This window comes from Rhinolophus sinicus, linkage group LG03, assembly GCF_036562045.2.
Source record: "Rhinolophus sinicus isolate RSC01 linkage group LG03, ASM3656204v1, whole genome shotgun sequence".
NCBI classification, from domain to species: domain Eukaryota; kingdom Metazoa; phylum Chordata; class Mammalia; order Chiroptera; family Rhinolophidae; genus Rhinolophus; species Rhinolophus sinicus.
Window position 1 is genome coordinate 123,928,025 of NC_133753.1, and position 19,064 is coordinate 123,947,088.

Consider the following 19,064-nt stretch of genomic DNA (forward strand, 5'->3'; position numbering starts at 1 on the left):
TCTCCTCTTTTTCTTATGTTCTTGAGAGCAGTGATTTTCCAGAATATATATTTTTTTAAAAAGGCAAGCTATGTACATGTGTATAATTTTACATTGACAGTAAAAATTTTTACAGTAAAAATTTTATCATAATTTTAATTAAGTAGATGCAAATTTTTGGTTTATCATAAACACTGACATTGTAAACTCTGTCATATTACTCTAAAATGTATCCAATGAATCTATACATCATAGCAATCTTATACTCATCAACCTCTAAAAAAAATACCTGAACAAGCTTTTCATTAAGTCACAATATTTTTTTCCTTTTATATCCTTAAACTTGTATTTCTATGTTACTTTCTTCATAGAGTTTCCTCTTATTATATTTTTATTAAATGTATTTATGACAATATCATACATATAAATAGAAATTTTAAAAGTTTATATCCTGAGACCTTAAAGCTCTGCTTGTTATTGGGCTTTAAGAGTAATTATTACTATGGTTATCAGTATACAATTAATTAAAACAGCAAAATACTATGATTTTTAATAATTATTAAACATAAAAAATATTTATTGGAAATGCGTCTCTTAATGAAATGAATGAGGCATTTTCTTCATAAGGCCTGGTACGTTTGGACGATTATAATATATTCCTGGAGTGAGATAGTGTCTCAGCAACAATTTTATTACTGTGTTTCTCATAGATATGAGCACTGAATAACTTAAATAGGTAACACAGGTTTCTTAGATAGGAAGATAGAAAATGAAGGAATTTTGATAAAGATCATTCAATTCCTTGAATTCTGAGTTATATGCCAAAAATTAGAGATCTATCATCTAAAATTATTTTTAGTAATCTACCAGGTACCTCAAATGCAATGTAGTTATCATATTCCCTTCTAAATCTGCTTTTTATTTTTATTTTATTTTATTGAGGTATAATTGACATATATTACTTTCAGGTATACAACATAATGATTTCATATTTGTATTTTCTGCGAAATGATTACCACGTAAGTCTAGTTATCATCTGTCACCATATATAGTTACAATTTTTTTTAAATTAAAGTTTATTGGGGTAACAATTGTTAGTAAAGTTACATAGGTTTCAGATGTACAATTCTGTAATACATCATCTATGTGTCACATTGCGTGTTCACCACCCAGAGCGTGTTCTCCTTCCATCACCATACATTTGATCCCCTTTACCCTCTTCTACCAACCCTCTCTCCCCTTACCCTCTGGTAACCACTAAACTCCTCTGTGTCTATGAGTTTTTGTTTCATTTGTTTGTCTTGTTCCTTTGTTGCTTTCAGTTTTATATACCATATGATTTCACTGGTATATGGTATATAATTTTATTTTAATAATGAGAACCCTTAAGGTTTACTCTCTTAGCAACTTTCAAATATGCAATACAGTATTATCAACCATAGTCACAATTCTGTACATTATATTACTCATTTTATAACTTAAAGGTTGTCGTTTTGACTCGCTTCACCTCTTTTTCTTGTTTCTGAGAGATGTGATTGCTCAGACCACAAATTGGATCCTCTTTCAATTAATTGAAAGCAATGAATTCAAAACCATCTGACTTGTAAATGATTTATTAACCATTGTATTCATTCAGTTTCACAATCTCTGGGAAATGTATTAAAAAGTGTTTTACCAAGATTTATCAAAGGAGTATTATGCTTTTTCTCTTCTTAGAGGCACGTGATTTAATTCAATTTAGTTGGAAAGGATTAGGAAAATTAAAAATTGTTAACTTTAGCATACATTTGCCAATACAAGATTTTTTATAACATGCTTGTCTCTAATTATATACTTTATATTTTCATCAGAATCTTGGAGCTGCAGATTTAGTTCATTCATTTTATGGAAAATGTCCAAAGTATAACTCTTGGCAAAGCCATTCAGTCATCAAACCAGTCAGCCAAACCAGCTTGCTTTTCTCTCAGTTGTCAATTTAAATAAAAATGTTAACATGTGTTCTGTGAAAAGTACTTCACTTTGGAATTTTATTTCTGAGATGGACAGATAGATAAGGCACAGTGTTGTGTCACTTAGATAAGATAGGCTTATCAGGGCTTTGATTTGTTTTATTCTTATGGGACTCTTCCTCATGAGCCATGTATAGTTTGGTTATAGCTGGAAGATGGAAGTTACAAGATCATTAAATAAAAATCATAACTCCATTTGCTGCCCTAATGTATAATCTATCTGAATTCAAAACAGCCTAACTATGGGCCGAAATACCTTGTTTCTGTCATGTTGCCTAGCCCTTACCAGAAGTAAGTTTATGGTAAGGAAAGACATAATTTATGGTGTCTTTATTAAAGGCAACTTGGCTAGGATTGGTATTTTAAATTTTTCCTATGTTTCTGCTCCTCGCATTTTTCACATCCTGGGGCCTTGTGCCACAGAGAGATTGAAGTGATGAGAGGTGCCTGTCCACTTGAACTTGGGAAAGGGAGATTGTGAAAGGAGGTTGCAGTGGAAAGGAGAACTGGCATCTTAATTTCAGGGCTATTGTTAGGTAGGTCAGTTTTAGAGAGGACTGTGTATGGACATTGAGGGCCTGGGAACAGTCTGTTGGCTGTGTACCTTTCAGGAAGTTTCCACATACATATGCCCAAGGTGCTTGCACCTCTGTTTGGATACCTGATTGTTCAAACTAGGGTGTCTTTTCTAACTCAGTCATCTTTTTTCCCCTCATAGCTAACCAGGCACCCAGTTCTGTCAGTTCTACTTCTTAATAGCTGGAGGGACTGTATAATTCACCATCCAGCCCAGGGTACTTTTGACAGTGAAAAGGGCCACTGCTAATAACTGAGCTAGGACAGCAGTCGTAAGAGGTCTTATGGTTGGTCACCTATTAACCTCCCTAGAATCAGTCTCCATCTCTGAATTCTACCTCCGGTGCCAGCACCTCAGCTTGCATTTCTGTAATAGCTTTCTGACTGGTGTTCCTGTCTTTGCTCTGGTTCCCTCCAGTGTTTTCCCCACTGCAGTTATAGTTTGTTTACAGAAAGGCAACTTGAATGATGCCTTTTCTGTGGCTTAAAATTTTTTAATGGATCCCTAAGGGAGAATCTGAATTCCTTAACATGGAGTACAAGGCACTTCAAGATAAGTGTCCCTTCTTTGCTCTTGAGGTTCCTCTCTTGCAGTGGAAGTCTTCTCTTCAGTCCTCCCACTCACGCTCCACCCAGCCCCACACTCCGGGTACATTAGACCCACGCGTGAGTAGCTGCACGCCTTACTTAGCGCGTAGTGTCTCAGAGTGAGGGATGCTGCTCCCCCTGCCTGGACACCCTTCTGGTTCTCTTCCCTTCCTCATTTTTACCTGGTTAAGTCCTGTTCTTCCTTACCACACAGGTCAGATGTCTCTGATGTCTCCTTCTTCCTGAAACTTCCTCGCACCCCCCAGAAATTCCCTAGGCTTACTCTCATCACATGTTACAAAATACTACCTTGTATTTGCCTGTTAAGTAATGTCCCCCACTTGACTGGAAACTCCATGAGGGGAGGGTTTGTGCCTGTTTGTCACTCTGTTACCACCTTCTGTCACTGCCAGCTAAGTGATCTGTAACATTAGTGACGGAAAGAACGCTCACCGAGACAGCGTGGGCAGGCCAGACGAAGGTGAGACCACGACGAGAGCACATCCCTTGCCTCTCCTTTCTGGTCTGGCTGCCGCTTCCTGGCTCTGATGTTCTGTGAATTAACTGCCTTGTTTCTCTTATTGAAAGGCTTTTCCTGTTCATATTTCACCTATGTAAAAAAAACAACAACAACAGAAAACAAAAAAAAAACTTTACTAAGATGTGAGAAAGTTAGGTTGGAAATGTGTAGGATTGTAAGGAGTTACAGAAATACACTATTCTTAGGGTGTTGCTATTAGAATTCTTCTCTAGCGGTAGTGTAGTGTGTGGTAGAAGGTGGATAAGGATTTGCCTTCAGGTCATGTCACTGGGAACTTTATGGTTGTGGATCCCATGATTTTTTTTTTAAATTGCTTTCAATAAACTGTATTTTTAATAAAACAGTGGATATTTCTATTTCTCTATAGTTGAACAGTTTCTATTAAGAAAGGGAGAGGTGACATTTTTCTGGGATCATTTTCTGTTTAAAGTGGTCTGATCTCTTCTGAGTGCAGACATGTGATGCATCGTGAGAATTCAGCAGCTGCCATGCTGGGAAGAACCCTGGGAGGTGCTGAGAGGGGAGCCTGCTCCACTGCCGCCCGCTGAGCTGCTTGGGCTAAGCGTGCTTTCCTCACTCAAGCACCTGGGGAGAAGAGCGTGCTTTCATTGTCCTTCACTTTCTTCGTTCTGTGTGGATTTTGACATGGATTCAAAAATGCTTTTGAAGGACCTGGGTTTGTTTAGAGTCAGCTCTGGGGCTCACCTTAAACTCAATCCTCTCCCTTTTTTCCCTCTTCCTTTTCCCTCTCAGATGGTTGATCACAATAGGCACAAATGTGTCTTCCATTGGTCATACATAATAAAATATTTTATCCTGTGGCTTTCATAAATTCATTGTTTCCCAGGTTTAGGGAGGTGAGGGACTGAATTCTATCTTGCATAGAAAGTTTTTCTTCAAAAATGACACCTAGTGCCTTTTTCCACCAAAAATAGATTAAAAGGAGGAACAGTTGAAAATGATAAAGATTCAAATACTTTAAAACAAAACTGCCAGGAATGGTAGAAATCTCACTATATATACATACCCACATATATTTATATATACAATGAAGTATGCAGATATGCTAAGTATTCTTGTCAATAAAACAAGTGTTCTGTGACCAGTTTCTGTGACCCACACCTTCTTAGTTGTATAAGTGTGTGACAGGAATATTGCTGATTCCCTTACTACAAACATTTTATTAGACTGCCCTTCTTTCTGTTTAAATCAGAATGAGCTAAAAGGATAGAATTTCAGACAGTTGATTGAATGGCTAATGGAAAGCAGTGGTTTTAGAGTTAATGACTGTGGACATTTTCTTGACTATCATAAGAAACTGTCTTTTTCTTTAATCTAGAGGTTTGATGGAAACCTCTAGTAAATTGACCTTTATTTAACCTTACTCTGAATCTTAAGAGGATTTTCTCCATGAATATAAAAAGAGATTTGATTGGGATGTGCCAGTAGCCTACTGATAAAATGCATTTTATGCATTATTTGCTATTATTTTGTCTTGAATTTTATAGAATTTCCAATGTATTGTATGCACTAAAAGCTAAGGTGATTAGTTTGTCTATCTTTTGTCTGACCTGGTCCAGGAATTGTTCAAAGTTCGGAAGGTGAGGGACTTAATCACTTTAGTTTTTGGATTGTGATTTTTTTTGTTAAGATTTTTTTCTTTTTTAATTGGGGAAGGGGAACAGGACTTTATTGGGGAACAGCGTGTACTTCCAGGACTTTTTTCCAAGTCAAGTTGTTGTCCTTTCAATCTTAGTTGTGGAGGGCGCAGCTCAGCTCCAGGTCCAGTTGCCATTGCTAGTTGCAGGGTTCCACCATCCCTTGCGGGAGTCGAACCGGCAACCTTGTGGTTGAGAGAATGCGCTCCAACCAACTGAGCCATTCGGGAGCTCAGCAGCAGCTCAGCTCAAGGTGCTGAGCTTAGTTGCAGGGGGCGCTGCCCACCATCCCTTGCGGGACTCGAGGCATTGAACTGGCAACCTTGTGGTTGAGAGCCTACTGGCCCATGTGGGAATTGAACTGGAATCTAACCGGCAGTCTTTGGAGTTAGGAGCATGGAGCTCTAACCGCCTGAGCCACTAGGCTGGCCCTGGATTGTGAATTTTGAAAGTTGCTCTATGAGTTAACAAAAGTAGGCCCTTTAAAAGCTAGTAATATATGGAAGCGTGATTTTTTTCTTGCTACATAGTCATCAGTTTTTTGGGTTGCAGGATATTTGATGGAGGATGTTTACTGAGGACATTTCTTGTTTAAAATGTGTTAGTGTTAAATCCTTACGCTTATCAGCATTCCTGACCTGGGACTGTGAGGGGAGAAGAGCATCTGCTATTTCTCATCTCCATTCAATCATGCATCAAATATTTACTGGATGACCATTGTGTCTCAGGAACTACAGTGCAGTGGTCAACAAGAGATAAGATCCCAGGTCTCAAAGAGTTTATAGTCCAGTGGAAAGACTGTGAATGTGTGTTCAAATATCAAATAGTGATTAGTGCTTTGAAAATAATATAAGATGGTGTGCCTAGGAGACTAGGAGGCTACTCCCAGTGAGTGGTCAGAAAAAGCCTCTCTGAGATGATATTTAAACTGAGACTTGGATGGCAAGAAGGAAAAGGATGGCAGGAAGAAGGAACAGCTGGCACAGTGGTACTAAGGCAGCGACAAATAAGAGGTTTTCTAGAACTGAAAGATCAGTGAACTTAGATAGTAGTGAGAAAGAGACTGAAAAAAAGGGGGCTGTTAGGCAGGATCCACATTTTATAGGGCCCAGCAACCTAAGGGAGGCTACACATATAGGAACCTATTAGGAGTTTCAAGCGGAGAAATGATAGGATCTGATTGAGGAGCTGGATTTCGAGAGTGAGAAGTCACTAGTCCTGTTTGTGATCGATGACGCTTCAGAGGCCCAGTGGACATCCAAGTGGAGATGTTAGGTAAGTAGTTTGGGCTCCTGAGAAACTTGAGTCACGATTAGGAGTCCCTAGGTTTTTAAAGTCATGAGACTGGTCATCGAGGGAGATAAGGTCATTGAGGGAGAAAGAGACTGTAAGTGCAGAAGAGAAGAGGCAAGGCTGCCACATACAGCAGTGCTAACCATGGGATTTGAGAGCTCTTGAGTTTGGCACAGCTGGATGCTGAGCAGGGGGTCCAGGTCCTACTTACTTCATAGCCCGTTGGGTTGGCTTGGCTCCTTTGTGCCAAATTATGTGGTTGACTAAAGCTATGTTTCTATTCAGTGACTAGAATAGAGTTTAAACAAACCCTAAGCCAATCATCTATGTGTTTTAATTACTACCGTTTCAAAGCATGTCGGATTTAAGATTTGATTGTAAGATGAAATAATGCTATAATCTAAACAGTGATGCCTCATTTATCCAGGTGTTAGAAAGGTGTAGGTAGCAACTTCAGTTATCCAAAATGTAAATGAAACTTCATGAAAGAAAATTAAAGTCTCTTGAGCAGCAAAAAAAATATTTACAGTCCACTCACAGGATTCAGCACTTTTGTCATAGAATCTGTCATTCCTATGACCCTGTTTGTTTTCATTTTAGGAAGAAATCCAAACATACTGGTTAGTAGGTGCCCTGGCTCCTAAGCGATTAGGGGCAGGATATTAGATGCACTTAGAGGGCAGCCCCATTAGAGACTGTCACAGCTTGGCGGGAGGATCTGTGGGATCCTAGAGGATATAAGAGCGAATCCCTATTAGCCAATGTGGTCCCGTTAACAGAAAAAGCAACTCATGTGTGGCATCTTTCTTTGTGATAAAACTAGCATATCTGGAATTCAGAAAGATATACAGAAAAGTTTATATATCTCTGTGGACTAAAAGGGAAAAATGGTTAAATTAAAAGAGAGTTTAGTATAATTGATTACCCTTAAGCAGAGAGAACTGATTTTTGAATATCAGCTTGGAGGTTTCTAGGTATGTCCCAGGGCGTACAGTATTTATCCAAGTGCCCGGGATAAAGCCATAGAGGGCATGCTGAAGTTCACAGAGCACATAAACATAGGAGGAGGGGCAAGTAGGTTGAGTGAAAGAGTGGGGATCAAAGAGGTCTTGATGGATTGGGAAGTGTCCTGTTATTCATTGCTGTTTAACAAGCCACCTCAAAGTTTAGTGGCTTTAAATTATGGCAGCATAATTTTACTCATCAATTTGCCACTTGGACAGAGTTTGGCATGGACCGCTCATCTCTGCGCCATTTGGTCTCAGCTGGAGCGGCTCAAAGTCTAGAAGCTAGAGTCATGTGAAGGCTCCGTCATTTGTCTGGTCGTGGATGTTGGCTTTGGGTGGGCCGAGGGTGGAGCGCCCACGTGTGGACTTTATGTATTGTTGCTTGGCTTCCTCAGTGTGGTGGTTGGGTTCCCAGTGCAAGATCCAGAGGAAGATAGTGAGGGCAGGAGTGGCAAAAGCTCTGTCATGGTTTATGACCAAGTCTCAGAAACCAGACAGTGTTACTTCTGTATTCTGTGGATTTGAAGTGAAGAGAAGGCCAGTCCACATTTAAGTAGAGATTAGAGTATTCCATTTAATGGGAGGAATGTCAACTAATTTGTAGACATTCTTTAAAACATGAGAGTCTTCCTTCCAGCCCAGAATTATTTATATTCTTCCTGCATATAAAATGTACCCACCCCTGCCAAGGCCTCCCAGAATCTCATTTATTAAATCAGTGGATTCAGACTTGAGGTTGAAGATCACATCAAATCAGATTGTTTGGATATTGTTCTTCAAGTTTAACCCCGTAAGTATAGTCCTCTTGATCTGAAGACCTGTGAATTAAGGTGGTAAGAAAGATATATCCACATTACCCACCTCCGACTACCATTTAACATACAGTGATGGGACACATGTAGGATAGAACAACTGGTACAGACACTTCCATTTAGTACAGGCAAAGTGGGAGGCACATAGCAGTTACTACTGCATAAAATGTCTGAAATCTAGCCAGGCACATCTCTTTGATTAGAGCTTGGTCTTACTGCTTAGAGATTGTTCACTTTGACAACTGGCTTTGCCCCCTGGGATTTGGCTTCTGTTGTCTGAGTTTTTCTTCCCTTTCTATGAAAAACTGTGTGTGTTTGCAGCTGAGTTAGTGCTCTCAGCCTGCTTGCTATTTGTCTGATGAAGATGGGGGTCCAAAGACTTCTTGTTAGTGTGAAGTGTCTCTGTTCCCTTCAGCCCAAGCGGATATAAATCTTCTTTAAAAATTTTGGTGGATCTCTTATGAATCAATTTATAATCAACTCTTTTACACAAAGGCAGTACCCACAGATTGCTTTGAAATCAGCTCTTCTGTACTGTCCAGGTAAGGATGTCCAAACCCGTGAAGAATTTGTATTACAATTTTATTTGAGCCAAACTGACGACAACTGCCAGCAACCTAGATCTCAAATGCTCCCAAGAATGACGGTTTGCAGTTTATTTTATATGCATTTGAAATTAGGGAGGGAAAGTAAAGAAGATGGCCTGAAGGTGGGAAAAAGCAAGTTGGGGATTGGATTACAGGATAGTTAACAAGGTGATTGGCTTGCTTAAGGGTGGTTATTCCTCCAGGGGTACGAAACAAAGGATTACTCTGGCACTGCAAAGGTGTGCTAACCTAGAAGCACAAGAACAATGGACAGGGCTTGCTTAAGGCAAAGATAAACCTTTTACTAAAGAAGTTAGATGCCTGGGGCGTGACTACCCACCATGACCTGCCCAGTTAGGAACTGATGCTCAGGTCACCCTGTGAGGTTATTTTCACAGAACCCTTTTTCATCCACAATATCTTAGGTTCTTTGTAGGGCTATTGTGAAACAGTGCCCTCAGATCCTTAGAAGACCTTTTGTAGTTTGAAAGTGTCTGAGGCATCATGTTAGATCTTTTTTGAGGACTTACGAGGAGTTTTACAGTTACATTTATGTTTTCCTGAGCACGCTGGATTCAGCCTTTGCCCAGAAGTCATTTCCTAATTGTAGCACCATTTGCCTCCTGATAAGTGTAGGGATGAGAAACCGCTGTTTTTAAATCCAGTAAGTTCTGGCTCTTTTATTTAATATTAAAAAAAAAAAAAAGCTTATCTCTCTCCTCTTGCATTTCATTATAGGCAGCAAAAGAAGTCAGTCTGCACTTTCAACAGTCTGCCTGCAAATCTCCTTATCTGGATCATCCAGTTCATTAGGTACACCTTTTATTTTTCCTGTTGCCATAGGCAACAACATTGCTACACTCTCTGCCTCCAGATACTAGTAAGGTCTTCTTTCTTCCACCTTGCAACAGCTTTCTCTTTGCTTTCCTTTAGCCCCTCCCCCCCCCACGCCTCCTTGAGGCCCTGAGGCTTCCATTAACACTCTCCTTAAGGCCCTGCTGTCTTAACCCAGGAACACAGAGTGGAGAGTGAAGGGAGTGGGGCCACATTATGTAGGGCCTTAGAGACCATTATGGGGTCTTTGGATTTTACTTTGAGTTAGAAGGGAAACCACTGGAGGGTATTGAGCAAAAGAGTAAACTGATCTGACGTATGTTTTTAAAGAATTCCTCTCACTGCCAAGATAGTATACCCCTAACGGGTTTCATTAAAGGAGTTGTTTAAGATATCTAGATGAATAGGGATGGCTTCCTTGCCCTGGGAATGGTGAGAATTTGTCAGATTCTGTTCATATTTCTAACAGAGCCGACACAATTTGCAGGTGGATAGAAGGGATAGATGATTGAGAGGTTTTGACCTGAGCCAATGGAAGAGTGATGTCCGTTTATGAGATGGGCAAGACTGCAGAACAGGCTTTTCTGGGAGGGAGTAGAATCATCATTTCCCTTTTGAATGTGTAAAGTTTGGGTTTCTCACAGGCATTTAAGTGGAGATGTCAAGTTGGCAGTTGGACTCGGGACAGTTCTGGTCTGGCTACGCAGCTGGGAGTTGCTGGTGTGTAGGGGGCATTTAAAGCCCTGAGCCTTGATGTAAGATGTGAGCCTGGGGCAGTCTAGGCTTTCCTGGTTAGGGACATAATAAGCAGCCCACAAAGAAGGTTGTGAAGGTGTGGCCAGTGAAGTGGGAGGAGAAGCCAGAGGGAGTGGTGTCCCAGATACCAGGTGACAGATGCATTTCAAGAGAGTGGGTGAAGACTCTGCATTTATCATTAGATTTAGCAACAAGGGAGGTTACTGCAGTAGGCACTGAACTATGTTCTAAAGGTGGGTTCAAAGAGGAAGAGAGGAGACGGAGTATAAAACAACTGTCCCCCCGCCTCCAGAGATTTATTTTAAAATGAATACGTGAAATGGGCAGATATAGGGGTTAAAAGGTGTGTGTGTGCATATATATACATACATACACACACATACACATATATATATATATATATATATATATATATATATATATATATATATATATATATATATAATTTTTTTTTTAAATGGGAGAAATAAAGCCTTGTATTCTCCTAGGAATGATTCTGTAGAAAAAGAAAAACTTTGGTGCTGGAGGGAGAGCAGGAAGTTGCTGGGACCATGTTTCTGAATAGATGAGAAGGGACACTTGAGTGGAGCATGAACAATTCATTCATAGAAATAGAGAAGACAGGATACCAGCACAGATACAGGTAGGTTGGTAGATTTGGGGAGAAGGCATGTATGTTCTCTTCTGATTGCGTCTGTTTTCTCAGAGAAATAAGGAAGAGCAAACATCAGCAGAGGGTGAGAAAAGGGGAGGAGAAAGTGTGAGGAATTAACCAGGCGAGGGAAAGAATGAGGTATGGTAGGATTGTGGGTTCCCGGGGTAATTGATAATGAATTTAAAGTGAGCCCATATGGTTGGGCAATATGTGTCTCCGCTTATGGTCAGCCTCTCAGATGCTGGCCTGCAGAAGCTGTGGGTGTTTTCCCCGTGTGTATGGTAGAGGCCAGAGTACACGGAGTGATTGAAGATGACTGCCCGTGAGTGACTATAATGAATAAAGGGGGAAGTGAGGACTTGGGTAGGGGACGGGGCGGGGGACCATGAAAAGGGAGTAGGATCACTGACTTGTGTGTCCTCGTGGAATCAGAACATGAGAAGGGAGTGAGCTGAGAACAGAGCACTTGGTAGTTCTGGGTAGGAATCTGGAAACTGAGGTTATGCATTCCTACTCACACAGTGCTCCGGAGAGTGGCTTGGCCTGAGCTTAACATACAAGTGGATTCAGTTCTTTGGATCTGCTGTTCTGTACTTTTGAGCAAGTTGTTTAAATACCCAGCGTTTCAGGTTCCTTGTTTGTAAAATGGCAGTTCCGACCTCATTAGAATTGTTAAGAGAATTAAGTGAGTAAATATGTGTAAAGTCTTCAACAGTGCCAGGCACCTGGTGAGCCTTTAATAAATGTTAGCTACTCCTGTCGCTCTCTGTGTAACTCAGAGTGATGCCAGGGTCTGTGGGTGCAAACTGGGGCCAGTGACACTTTGTGAGGAGCCAGATGACCCAACAGTCATTCATTGGAATCCACTGTGGTTGAAACATGGAGCCCAATGACAATTCCTCCCCTTCCCCGGAGATGGCTCAATGACAGGCCCCTGTTGTTGTCCCTGCTGTGAGTTAGCTCTGTCGTGGTGCCTGAGGTTCGAAAGCTGAGATTCATACCAAGAAGCAAACTAAAACCACGTCCTGTAAGTGTTGCTTAGAGGACCTGAGATCTGTCTGCAGGGGGATTGGGGAACGCACAAATGGCGGTCACCACAGTCTCGGGTTTCTTGGAATACATGTGTAAATTATGTCAAGTCCTAGAACTCCCTAGGAATGAACTGTTGTTTCGTTTGTTGAGATCTCTGTGGCTCCATTGTCTCTTATAGATGGTCAACTCTCTTCATACTCCTTTAGATCAAGAGGTTGTTTTGTTATCTTGACAAAAACTATGTATGCTTTCAAGGTCTTTTCTTCGATCTGTAGGGAACATAATTAAATGTCATTGTAGCATTCTTAATGTCTCCAAAGGAGAATCAGCATTGTACCCACTGTGAAATAAGGTGCAGCAAAGCTTTTATTATTTCATGCTGTCCTTGCTTTATCTACAAATTTTTAGGGCTTATTCTACTATTAGAACTTGAGGAGACTCCAAAAGAACAGTTGTCAAATGAAAGGTTCGACCCTGAATTTTGAAGGTTAGGATATTGATTTATTGGACAGTGTTAGAGTTTTAAAATTTTATTGTGAGACTGTTACCTAGGAAATTGATGAAATTAAGACATTATCAGCCAAGGTGAATGGAAGACGCTCAGGGCGTTTAGCCAAGTCTGTCAGAGTGTAAGAAGGAACTTGTGCCCATCTGTCATTCTCCCCGTGTTACATAAATGCTGTTATTAAGATTGATGGGATTGAAGAGATAAGGCCACCTAGCTGCTGGCCTCTTATACCCTGGCAAAGGGTCAGAGCCAAGGAGGCTTGTTTTTTTGAGTCTTCAGTGATTGGGTATTGGGGTTGCAGTTTGTTAACATTCTCCTTTGTTTGGAAGCCCGCCATAGATATCAGGATAAAAGAGCAGGGTCTGCTTCTGTTAATTATTATCTTATCTTCCTACAAAATGGGATTGGATCCACTTGTGAGGATATACTAGCTACAGGATATAATTTGGAAATTGGAGAAAGAGGGGGGGAGGGGAGAGGAAGAGTGATTGAGTGAAAGATTTTCCTAGAGAATGAACAGCTTGCATGTTGAGAGAGAATGAGAGAGAGAGGGCTCTCTCTCCTTGTGACTGTCTGGGTAGTAGGCTTCACACCAAAGTGCAGCTCAGAAAAGCCATTCTGTAGCCAGTGCCACAATTAATTGTGCTCAGCCCTCTGCTCCCCCCAGGTCTCCTGCCCAGGGCAGGCGGAAAGAGTGAATGGACCCCTTCTCTTTCTGGAAGTCTTCCACAGACACTGATTTCTTCGCTGAGTGTTTGTTAGCTGTTGAATAGCACTGATAATACCCATCTGTAAAGAACCTGGAGCGTTATCTTCTGTGTTGTCACTTAAAAATGGACCTACTTGCTTTAAGAGCCCTTGAGCTGGTCGATAGCATTTTTGTAAAAATTTAAGGCTCTGTTTTCCATTTCTGTATTTTGGGGAAGTTTTTGATTCGTGAGCACACCATTCCAAGGTTATTTTCTTCAGTAATGCTTTCCTACACTCACGCTGCAGAGATAATTTTCTTTGTACATAATTTTTTTATCTCATACATACTCATCTTATACATATTATCATCCCACAGCACTGTATTGTAGTTATGCCTGTGTGTCTCCTGCTAGGCTCTGCGAGCCGCCGGTTAGGGGTAGATGTCAGTCATCTTTTGTTTTCCTACACTCACCAGGACAAAGTCTGAAATAACATATAAAGAACATGGATAAAGCATTCTGTAAATGTTGAGTTCTGGATATAGACCCTACAGCTAGTATACTGTGTTCATTGGCAAATTCTTGTGCCATTTTTCTCACTGGTTATGAACAGCTGCCTGATGCGTTTCATGGTGATCAGATGTGCTATGTTTGATTGCTTGTTGGTAATGAGCGGTGACAAGTGCCTTCATACTATGGCTGCTTTGATTCCAAGGTCATTTCTTTCTATTGGTTGAATGTAAGTGGGTTTTACATTTTAAGATGTTAGCTTATGAAACCTGGTGACTCGTGTTTATTATTATGTTCTGGGGCATTTATCATCATCTGACCTCTGTAACCCTTGGTTTCCATGTTGATCAAATGAGATTTGTGCATGGTGAGCGCTGGATTGATGCTTAGCATTTCTAGCATGCAGTGAGCTGATCAAACAGCCTTTGACTGAATCTTGAGTCTTCTTCTTTTTTTTTTTTTTTGGCTGCAAAATTGTAATTTCTAACTCATCTCAGAACCTTCATTATACTTTTTCACCTTACAAATCAGGTTGTTCTCAAGGAAAGAGATTTATTTTAAAAATGTACAGATTATCATTAATGTGAAAATCTTTAGTAGGTTAACCAGTCTTTCCTGTTACATTTAGTTACAAGTATCCTTTCTATTTTTCTTTACCTGGTTTTTTAATGAATGAAAAACATTCTGGAAACAAAAATAAAAAAATGGTTTGAGGAATCTGTAAAGGTTGTTTTTTTGGGATGATGATGTTAGAAAAAAGATTAAGAAGCTTTCTTTCAATTCCTGTTTCTTATTAGTTTCAAGATGAGAATATACAGAATAGTAAGACCAAGGGCCCTTTTCTTTGCCTTCCCTTGCCTTCACTTCTCCCTCCTCTCCCCTCCCCTCTTTCTTACTCTAAGCACTTAGAGTAAGTGTGGTGTAAGGCCTAAAATTAAGACCTAATATTACACATACCTTGACATCTGAGGGAAACTGAGGGAAACTGGGAAAACCTCCAATGGCTAAACTCCCTAAAGTGCTCTTATGGATAAAGTCCCCTTGACAAATAACCCTCCGGGACACCAGCTGGCTGACATCTTGATTTTTGCCTTGTGAAACTTGGGGCCAAGAAATCAACTGATCTGCCGAACTTGGAGATTATAAATGGTACTGCTATAAGCCTCTAAGCATATGCTACTTAGTTATGGCAACAATAGAAATCTAACACAAGTGAGTATTTTAGTCCTTATTTTTTTCAACAACAGTTTATTCCTCACAGTTCTGAAAGCAAGTGTTTAAAAATGGTTAGTTGTGTATGTTTCCCTTGGTTTTATACTTTTTGAAAAACCCAAGGATTGTCAAACCATTTTATTCTACATGAGTGGCAAGAAGCTGTCCATCCGCCTAGTGTTTCCATTTCATGAGAAGCATCCATAGCTTTATGTACCTAGAGGAAAGAGTTGCTCTGTGTCCAATCCACGGCATAGCATTTGGATGGATTTTACTCTCGCTGGATGAATCAGTGTTTCCCTATGAACCATTATTTTAACACCACAGCCACATCTGTAGTCACCGTGGGCTCCAAAAGCAGTCCATTGATTACAGCCTCGGCTTCAGACATCTTTTTTATTTTAAAAGTGAATGATTTTAGACCTTCAAAAATTGAGAAATGATTAGGAGCAGAATAATAAACATCGCATTATAAGTTGCTACATATATATATATATATATATATATATATATATATATATATGTTACTTTACTTTTTTAAACAGTTAAAACACTGAAACTGTTCTATGAGTGACAGATAGTGAAGATTACGTATGGGGGGGGCAAAAAAATGTATACACATGACTTGCATTCAGCTTTTGTTATTGGTATACATTGAGTATTACAGTTTTAATATAGTTTTTTTCCTTTTTTAAAATGTGTATACATTTTTTGGGCACCCTCTGTATATATACATGAATAGAGTTTAGTCTTGTACTAAAGCTTACAATAAAATGATTATGACATATATTTAGTATGAGTAATTGTCAATATATATAATTAGGGGTAAAAGGTAAGGGGATTGCAAAAAACGTTGTAATTAGTATTTGTAATTGTTGCTACTGTTGTGTAGCAGAGCAAGCATTTCCGTCCTTGATGGAGGGGCAGGGAAGGGGGAGCTGGGCAAGAAGCTTTCCCTGGACTCCTTTTCCGATTCCTGACCTAGGGGTGTCAGGGGAATGTGGGTGTTTTCAGCAGGGTGAACACAAGACTGCTGGGAGTGAAGTGGCTCAAGGTGACCCAGCCCCTGCCTCGCTGCTGTGAGAATCCCTTCTTCTTTCAGGAACACGCGAACGTGGACACTGGTTAGCTAGGTCCTTGCGATCTCGGACATTTGGCAGGACGGTGGGGGGTGAGGTGGGGCTCTGGACTCCCTTCAATTATGTGTCCTTCTGGGGAAACCAGGAGGACCCCTCTGTGCTTCTCCCCTGCTCTTCCCCCAGATGGAGATGAGGCTGAAGGCTTGTTTCTTTTTCTCTCCGTGATTTTATTTCACAAGGGTGAGATTTAAAGGGCGGCCTCTAAATTTTCCCATCACCATCTGCAATTGTGTTCATTAAATATTAATTTGAGTGAATAAGCAAGTACCTCAGGCTGGCTAAAGGCACTTATTAAGATGACCCTTACACCTAAATAATAGTCATCACTAGCGTGTGTTACGTACTTAGTATGAGCCGGGGGCTGTGTTAAAGACTTTATATGAATTCACTTATTTAATCCTCACAGCAAGCCTAGTAGGAAGGATCAGTGATGTCTAGTAACTTGGTCCAAGTTACATGGTGATGACGAGGGGAGGACCAGGGCAGAATCCAGCGGGGTCAGCTCTGGGACTCGGACCGTCCTCAGCCACTGCACGGAGCTGCCTGTCCGGGATACTTAATGAGGATTTTATTTAATTTCTTCCTTACCTCTTGCAGCGACTCCTGTAAGGAATGGGGCTGGAAGTGAAGAGGGTGAGGACTTTTAGGGGGAGACATGGCTACTGGAGGGTTGTGATAGGGACTTTGGAAAGAGACTTGGGGCGCATTCTCTGTGGCCATTGTTTTCCCACCAAAAGCAGTAAGACGCTCATCAGCACTTTTTATGACTGATCGTATAATCAGTACGAGAATTCAACTGAGACCCCAGCAAGTGCTGTTTCTCTTCTCTGCTGTTCTCTGAACATTGACATCACCGTTTTCCTTTTAATGTCCTAGCCGCAGAAAGCTCTTCTGTTGTGTGTATGAGTATATGTGACACGTTAAATGCTTTACTTATTATTTAAATGTCATTTCAAAGAACACTTCGCAAATGTTCTTGAAGTAAAGGCCAATGGCAAGCAACTAATTTCTATACCTACGCTTTTCTTTCTCACACAGTATTGGCTGGATCCTGCAAAAACCCTTGCTGAACACAAAGAACTGATCAACAGTAGGTATTTAATTTTAACTTTGTTAAGGGGCGCCTTGAAAATGAGACACTGTCCATGATTAGTTGGGTGCAGAAATAGGCTTTAGTGCTACAGGGGAGAGTGCCAGTACCCAAGTACCCAAGTGCCAGCATACGGATGTGTGTGTGTCCATTTCCAGGTCTCTGCAAATTCGGATTAAATTTGAAAGATTCTGAGTGGATGTTAGTATTGAATTCTGCGTGGAGTATGCCTGCTCTTGACTTTAATCTGTAGTTTTTCTAGTTGCTTGTCTTTAAATTTTCACCTTAAAAGAGAATAGGCACCGAGGCCCTGATTTGGAAAAAGAGGTGGATATCCAACCTTTTAAAATACTCAAGTTTGTTGGGTTAAGGAGTGGTTTTGTCACACTATTCAGTTTCCTGAGTCGGTAATTAAGAAGTGCCCTTGTGGGGGCGGCTGGTTAGCTTAGTTGGTTAGATGCAGTGCTCTCAATAACAAAGTCGCCAGTTTGATCCCCACATGGGCCACTGTGAGCTGCACCCTCCACAACTACATTGAAACAACTACATGACTTGAAGCCGATGGGTTCTAGAAAAACACACTTAAATAATAAATTTTTTTAAAGTTTAAGAAAAAAAAAATGCCCTTGTGACCTGAAAGATTTCTGTGACTTCAGAAAGGACCCATCTATTTTGCTTTTGGTTTTATTAATATGAATCATACTAGGTGAGTCAGTATAATTAAATTTATATTTATTAATTTCCATAACCCAAGTTTTTATAAATGCATGTGTGCACATGTACACACCCATACTCGCAGTCCTTAAGTATGCAAAAGAGTAGTTATTTTTAAAAGATTATCTTTTTACAAATTACAGTAAAATATATAATGTAAAGTGTATTATTTTAACCATCTTTGAGTGGACAATTTAGTGGCATTAAGTACATTTACATTGTTTTACAACCATCACCACTATCCATCTCCAAAACTTTTTCATTGTCCCAAACTGAAACTCTGCACTCATTAAACCATTTTGGTTTAATATGCAAATTATTACTAATAAGACCTAGTGATTCTTCTGGCCCTTATTATCCGCATTCTGAGTCTATACTTTCCATGTGTATCGGCTCGTTCCCTGCAGTAATATCGGTCCCGTGGCGCTTCACAGACCCCAAGGGCAGGAACATATAGTAAGAATAAAACATTGATATTACAATTGAAGAAAGATTAGGTAACTGAAGAATACATCGTTTTATATCTTATCTCTGAGATAGTTTGATAATTAATGAAGGAGAATGGCTTTCCTATCTCCAGTAGATTAGTCAGAAAGAATACGTGTAGAAATGGCAGAATACAAGTACTTGCTAGTCACCACGATTCTCATAGGTAAGTCTGGATGTATTTATCTCTCTGCTAATGGGAGACTGTTTTGTTTATTGTTTTTTTGTTATTATTGGAAGATTCTTTATTATCATTAAAAATGTTGAAATTAGTCTACACAAAAGGTAGATTAGAGGATTCCTAATTTCTGGCTTCTGTATTTTTTCATTTTTTTAAATTTATTGGGGTGACAATTGTTAGTAAAATTACATAGATTTCAGGTGTACAA

The 19,064-nt window shown here is 40.0% G+C and overlaps 1 protein-coding gene across 2 annotated transcripts in view; it reads left to right on the plus strand.

Annotated features, from left to right (window-relative positions):
* EPB41L4A (erythrocyte membrane protein band 4.1 like 4A) overlaps positions 1-19,064 on the plus strand; it is a 235,008-nt gene that overhangs the window by 97,541 nt on the left and 118,403 nt on the right. For both annotated transcript variants that reach the window (XM_019727789.2, XM_019727788.2), the window contains exon 3: positions 17,424-17,475. In XM_019727789.2, coding sequence (XP_019583348.2) covers positions 17,424-17,475 — 52 coding nt within the window. The remainder of the gene's footprint in view (positions 1-17,423; positions 17,476-19,064) is intronic.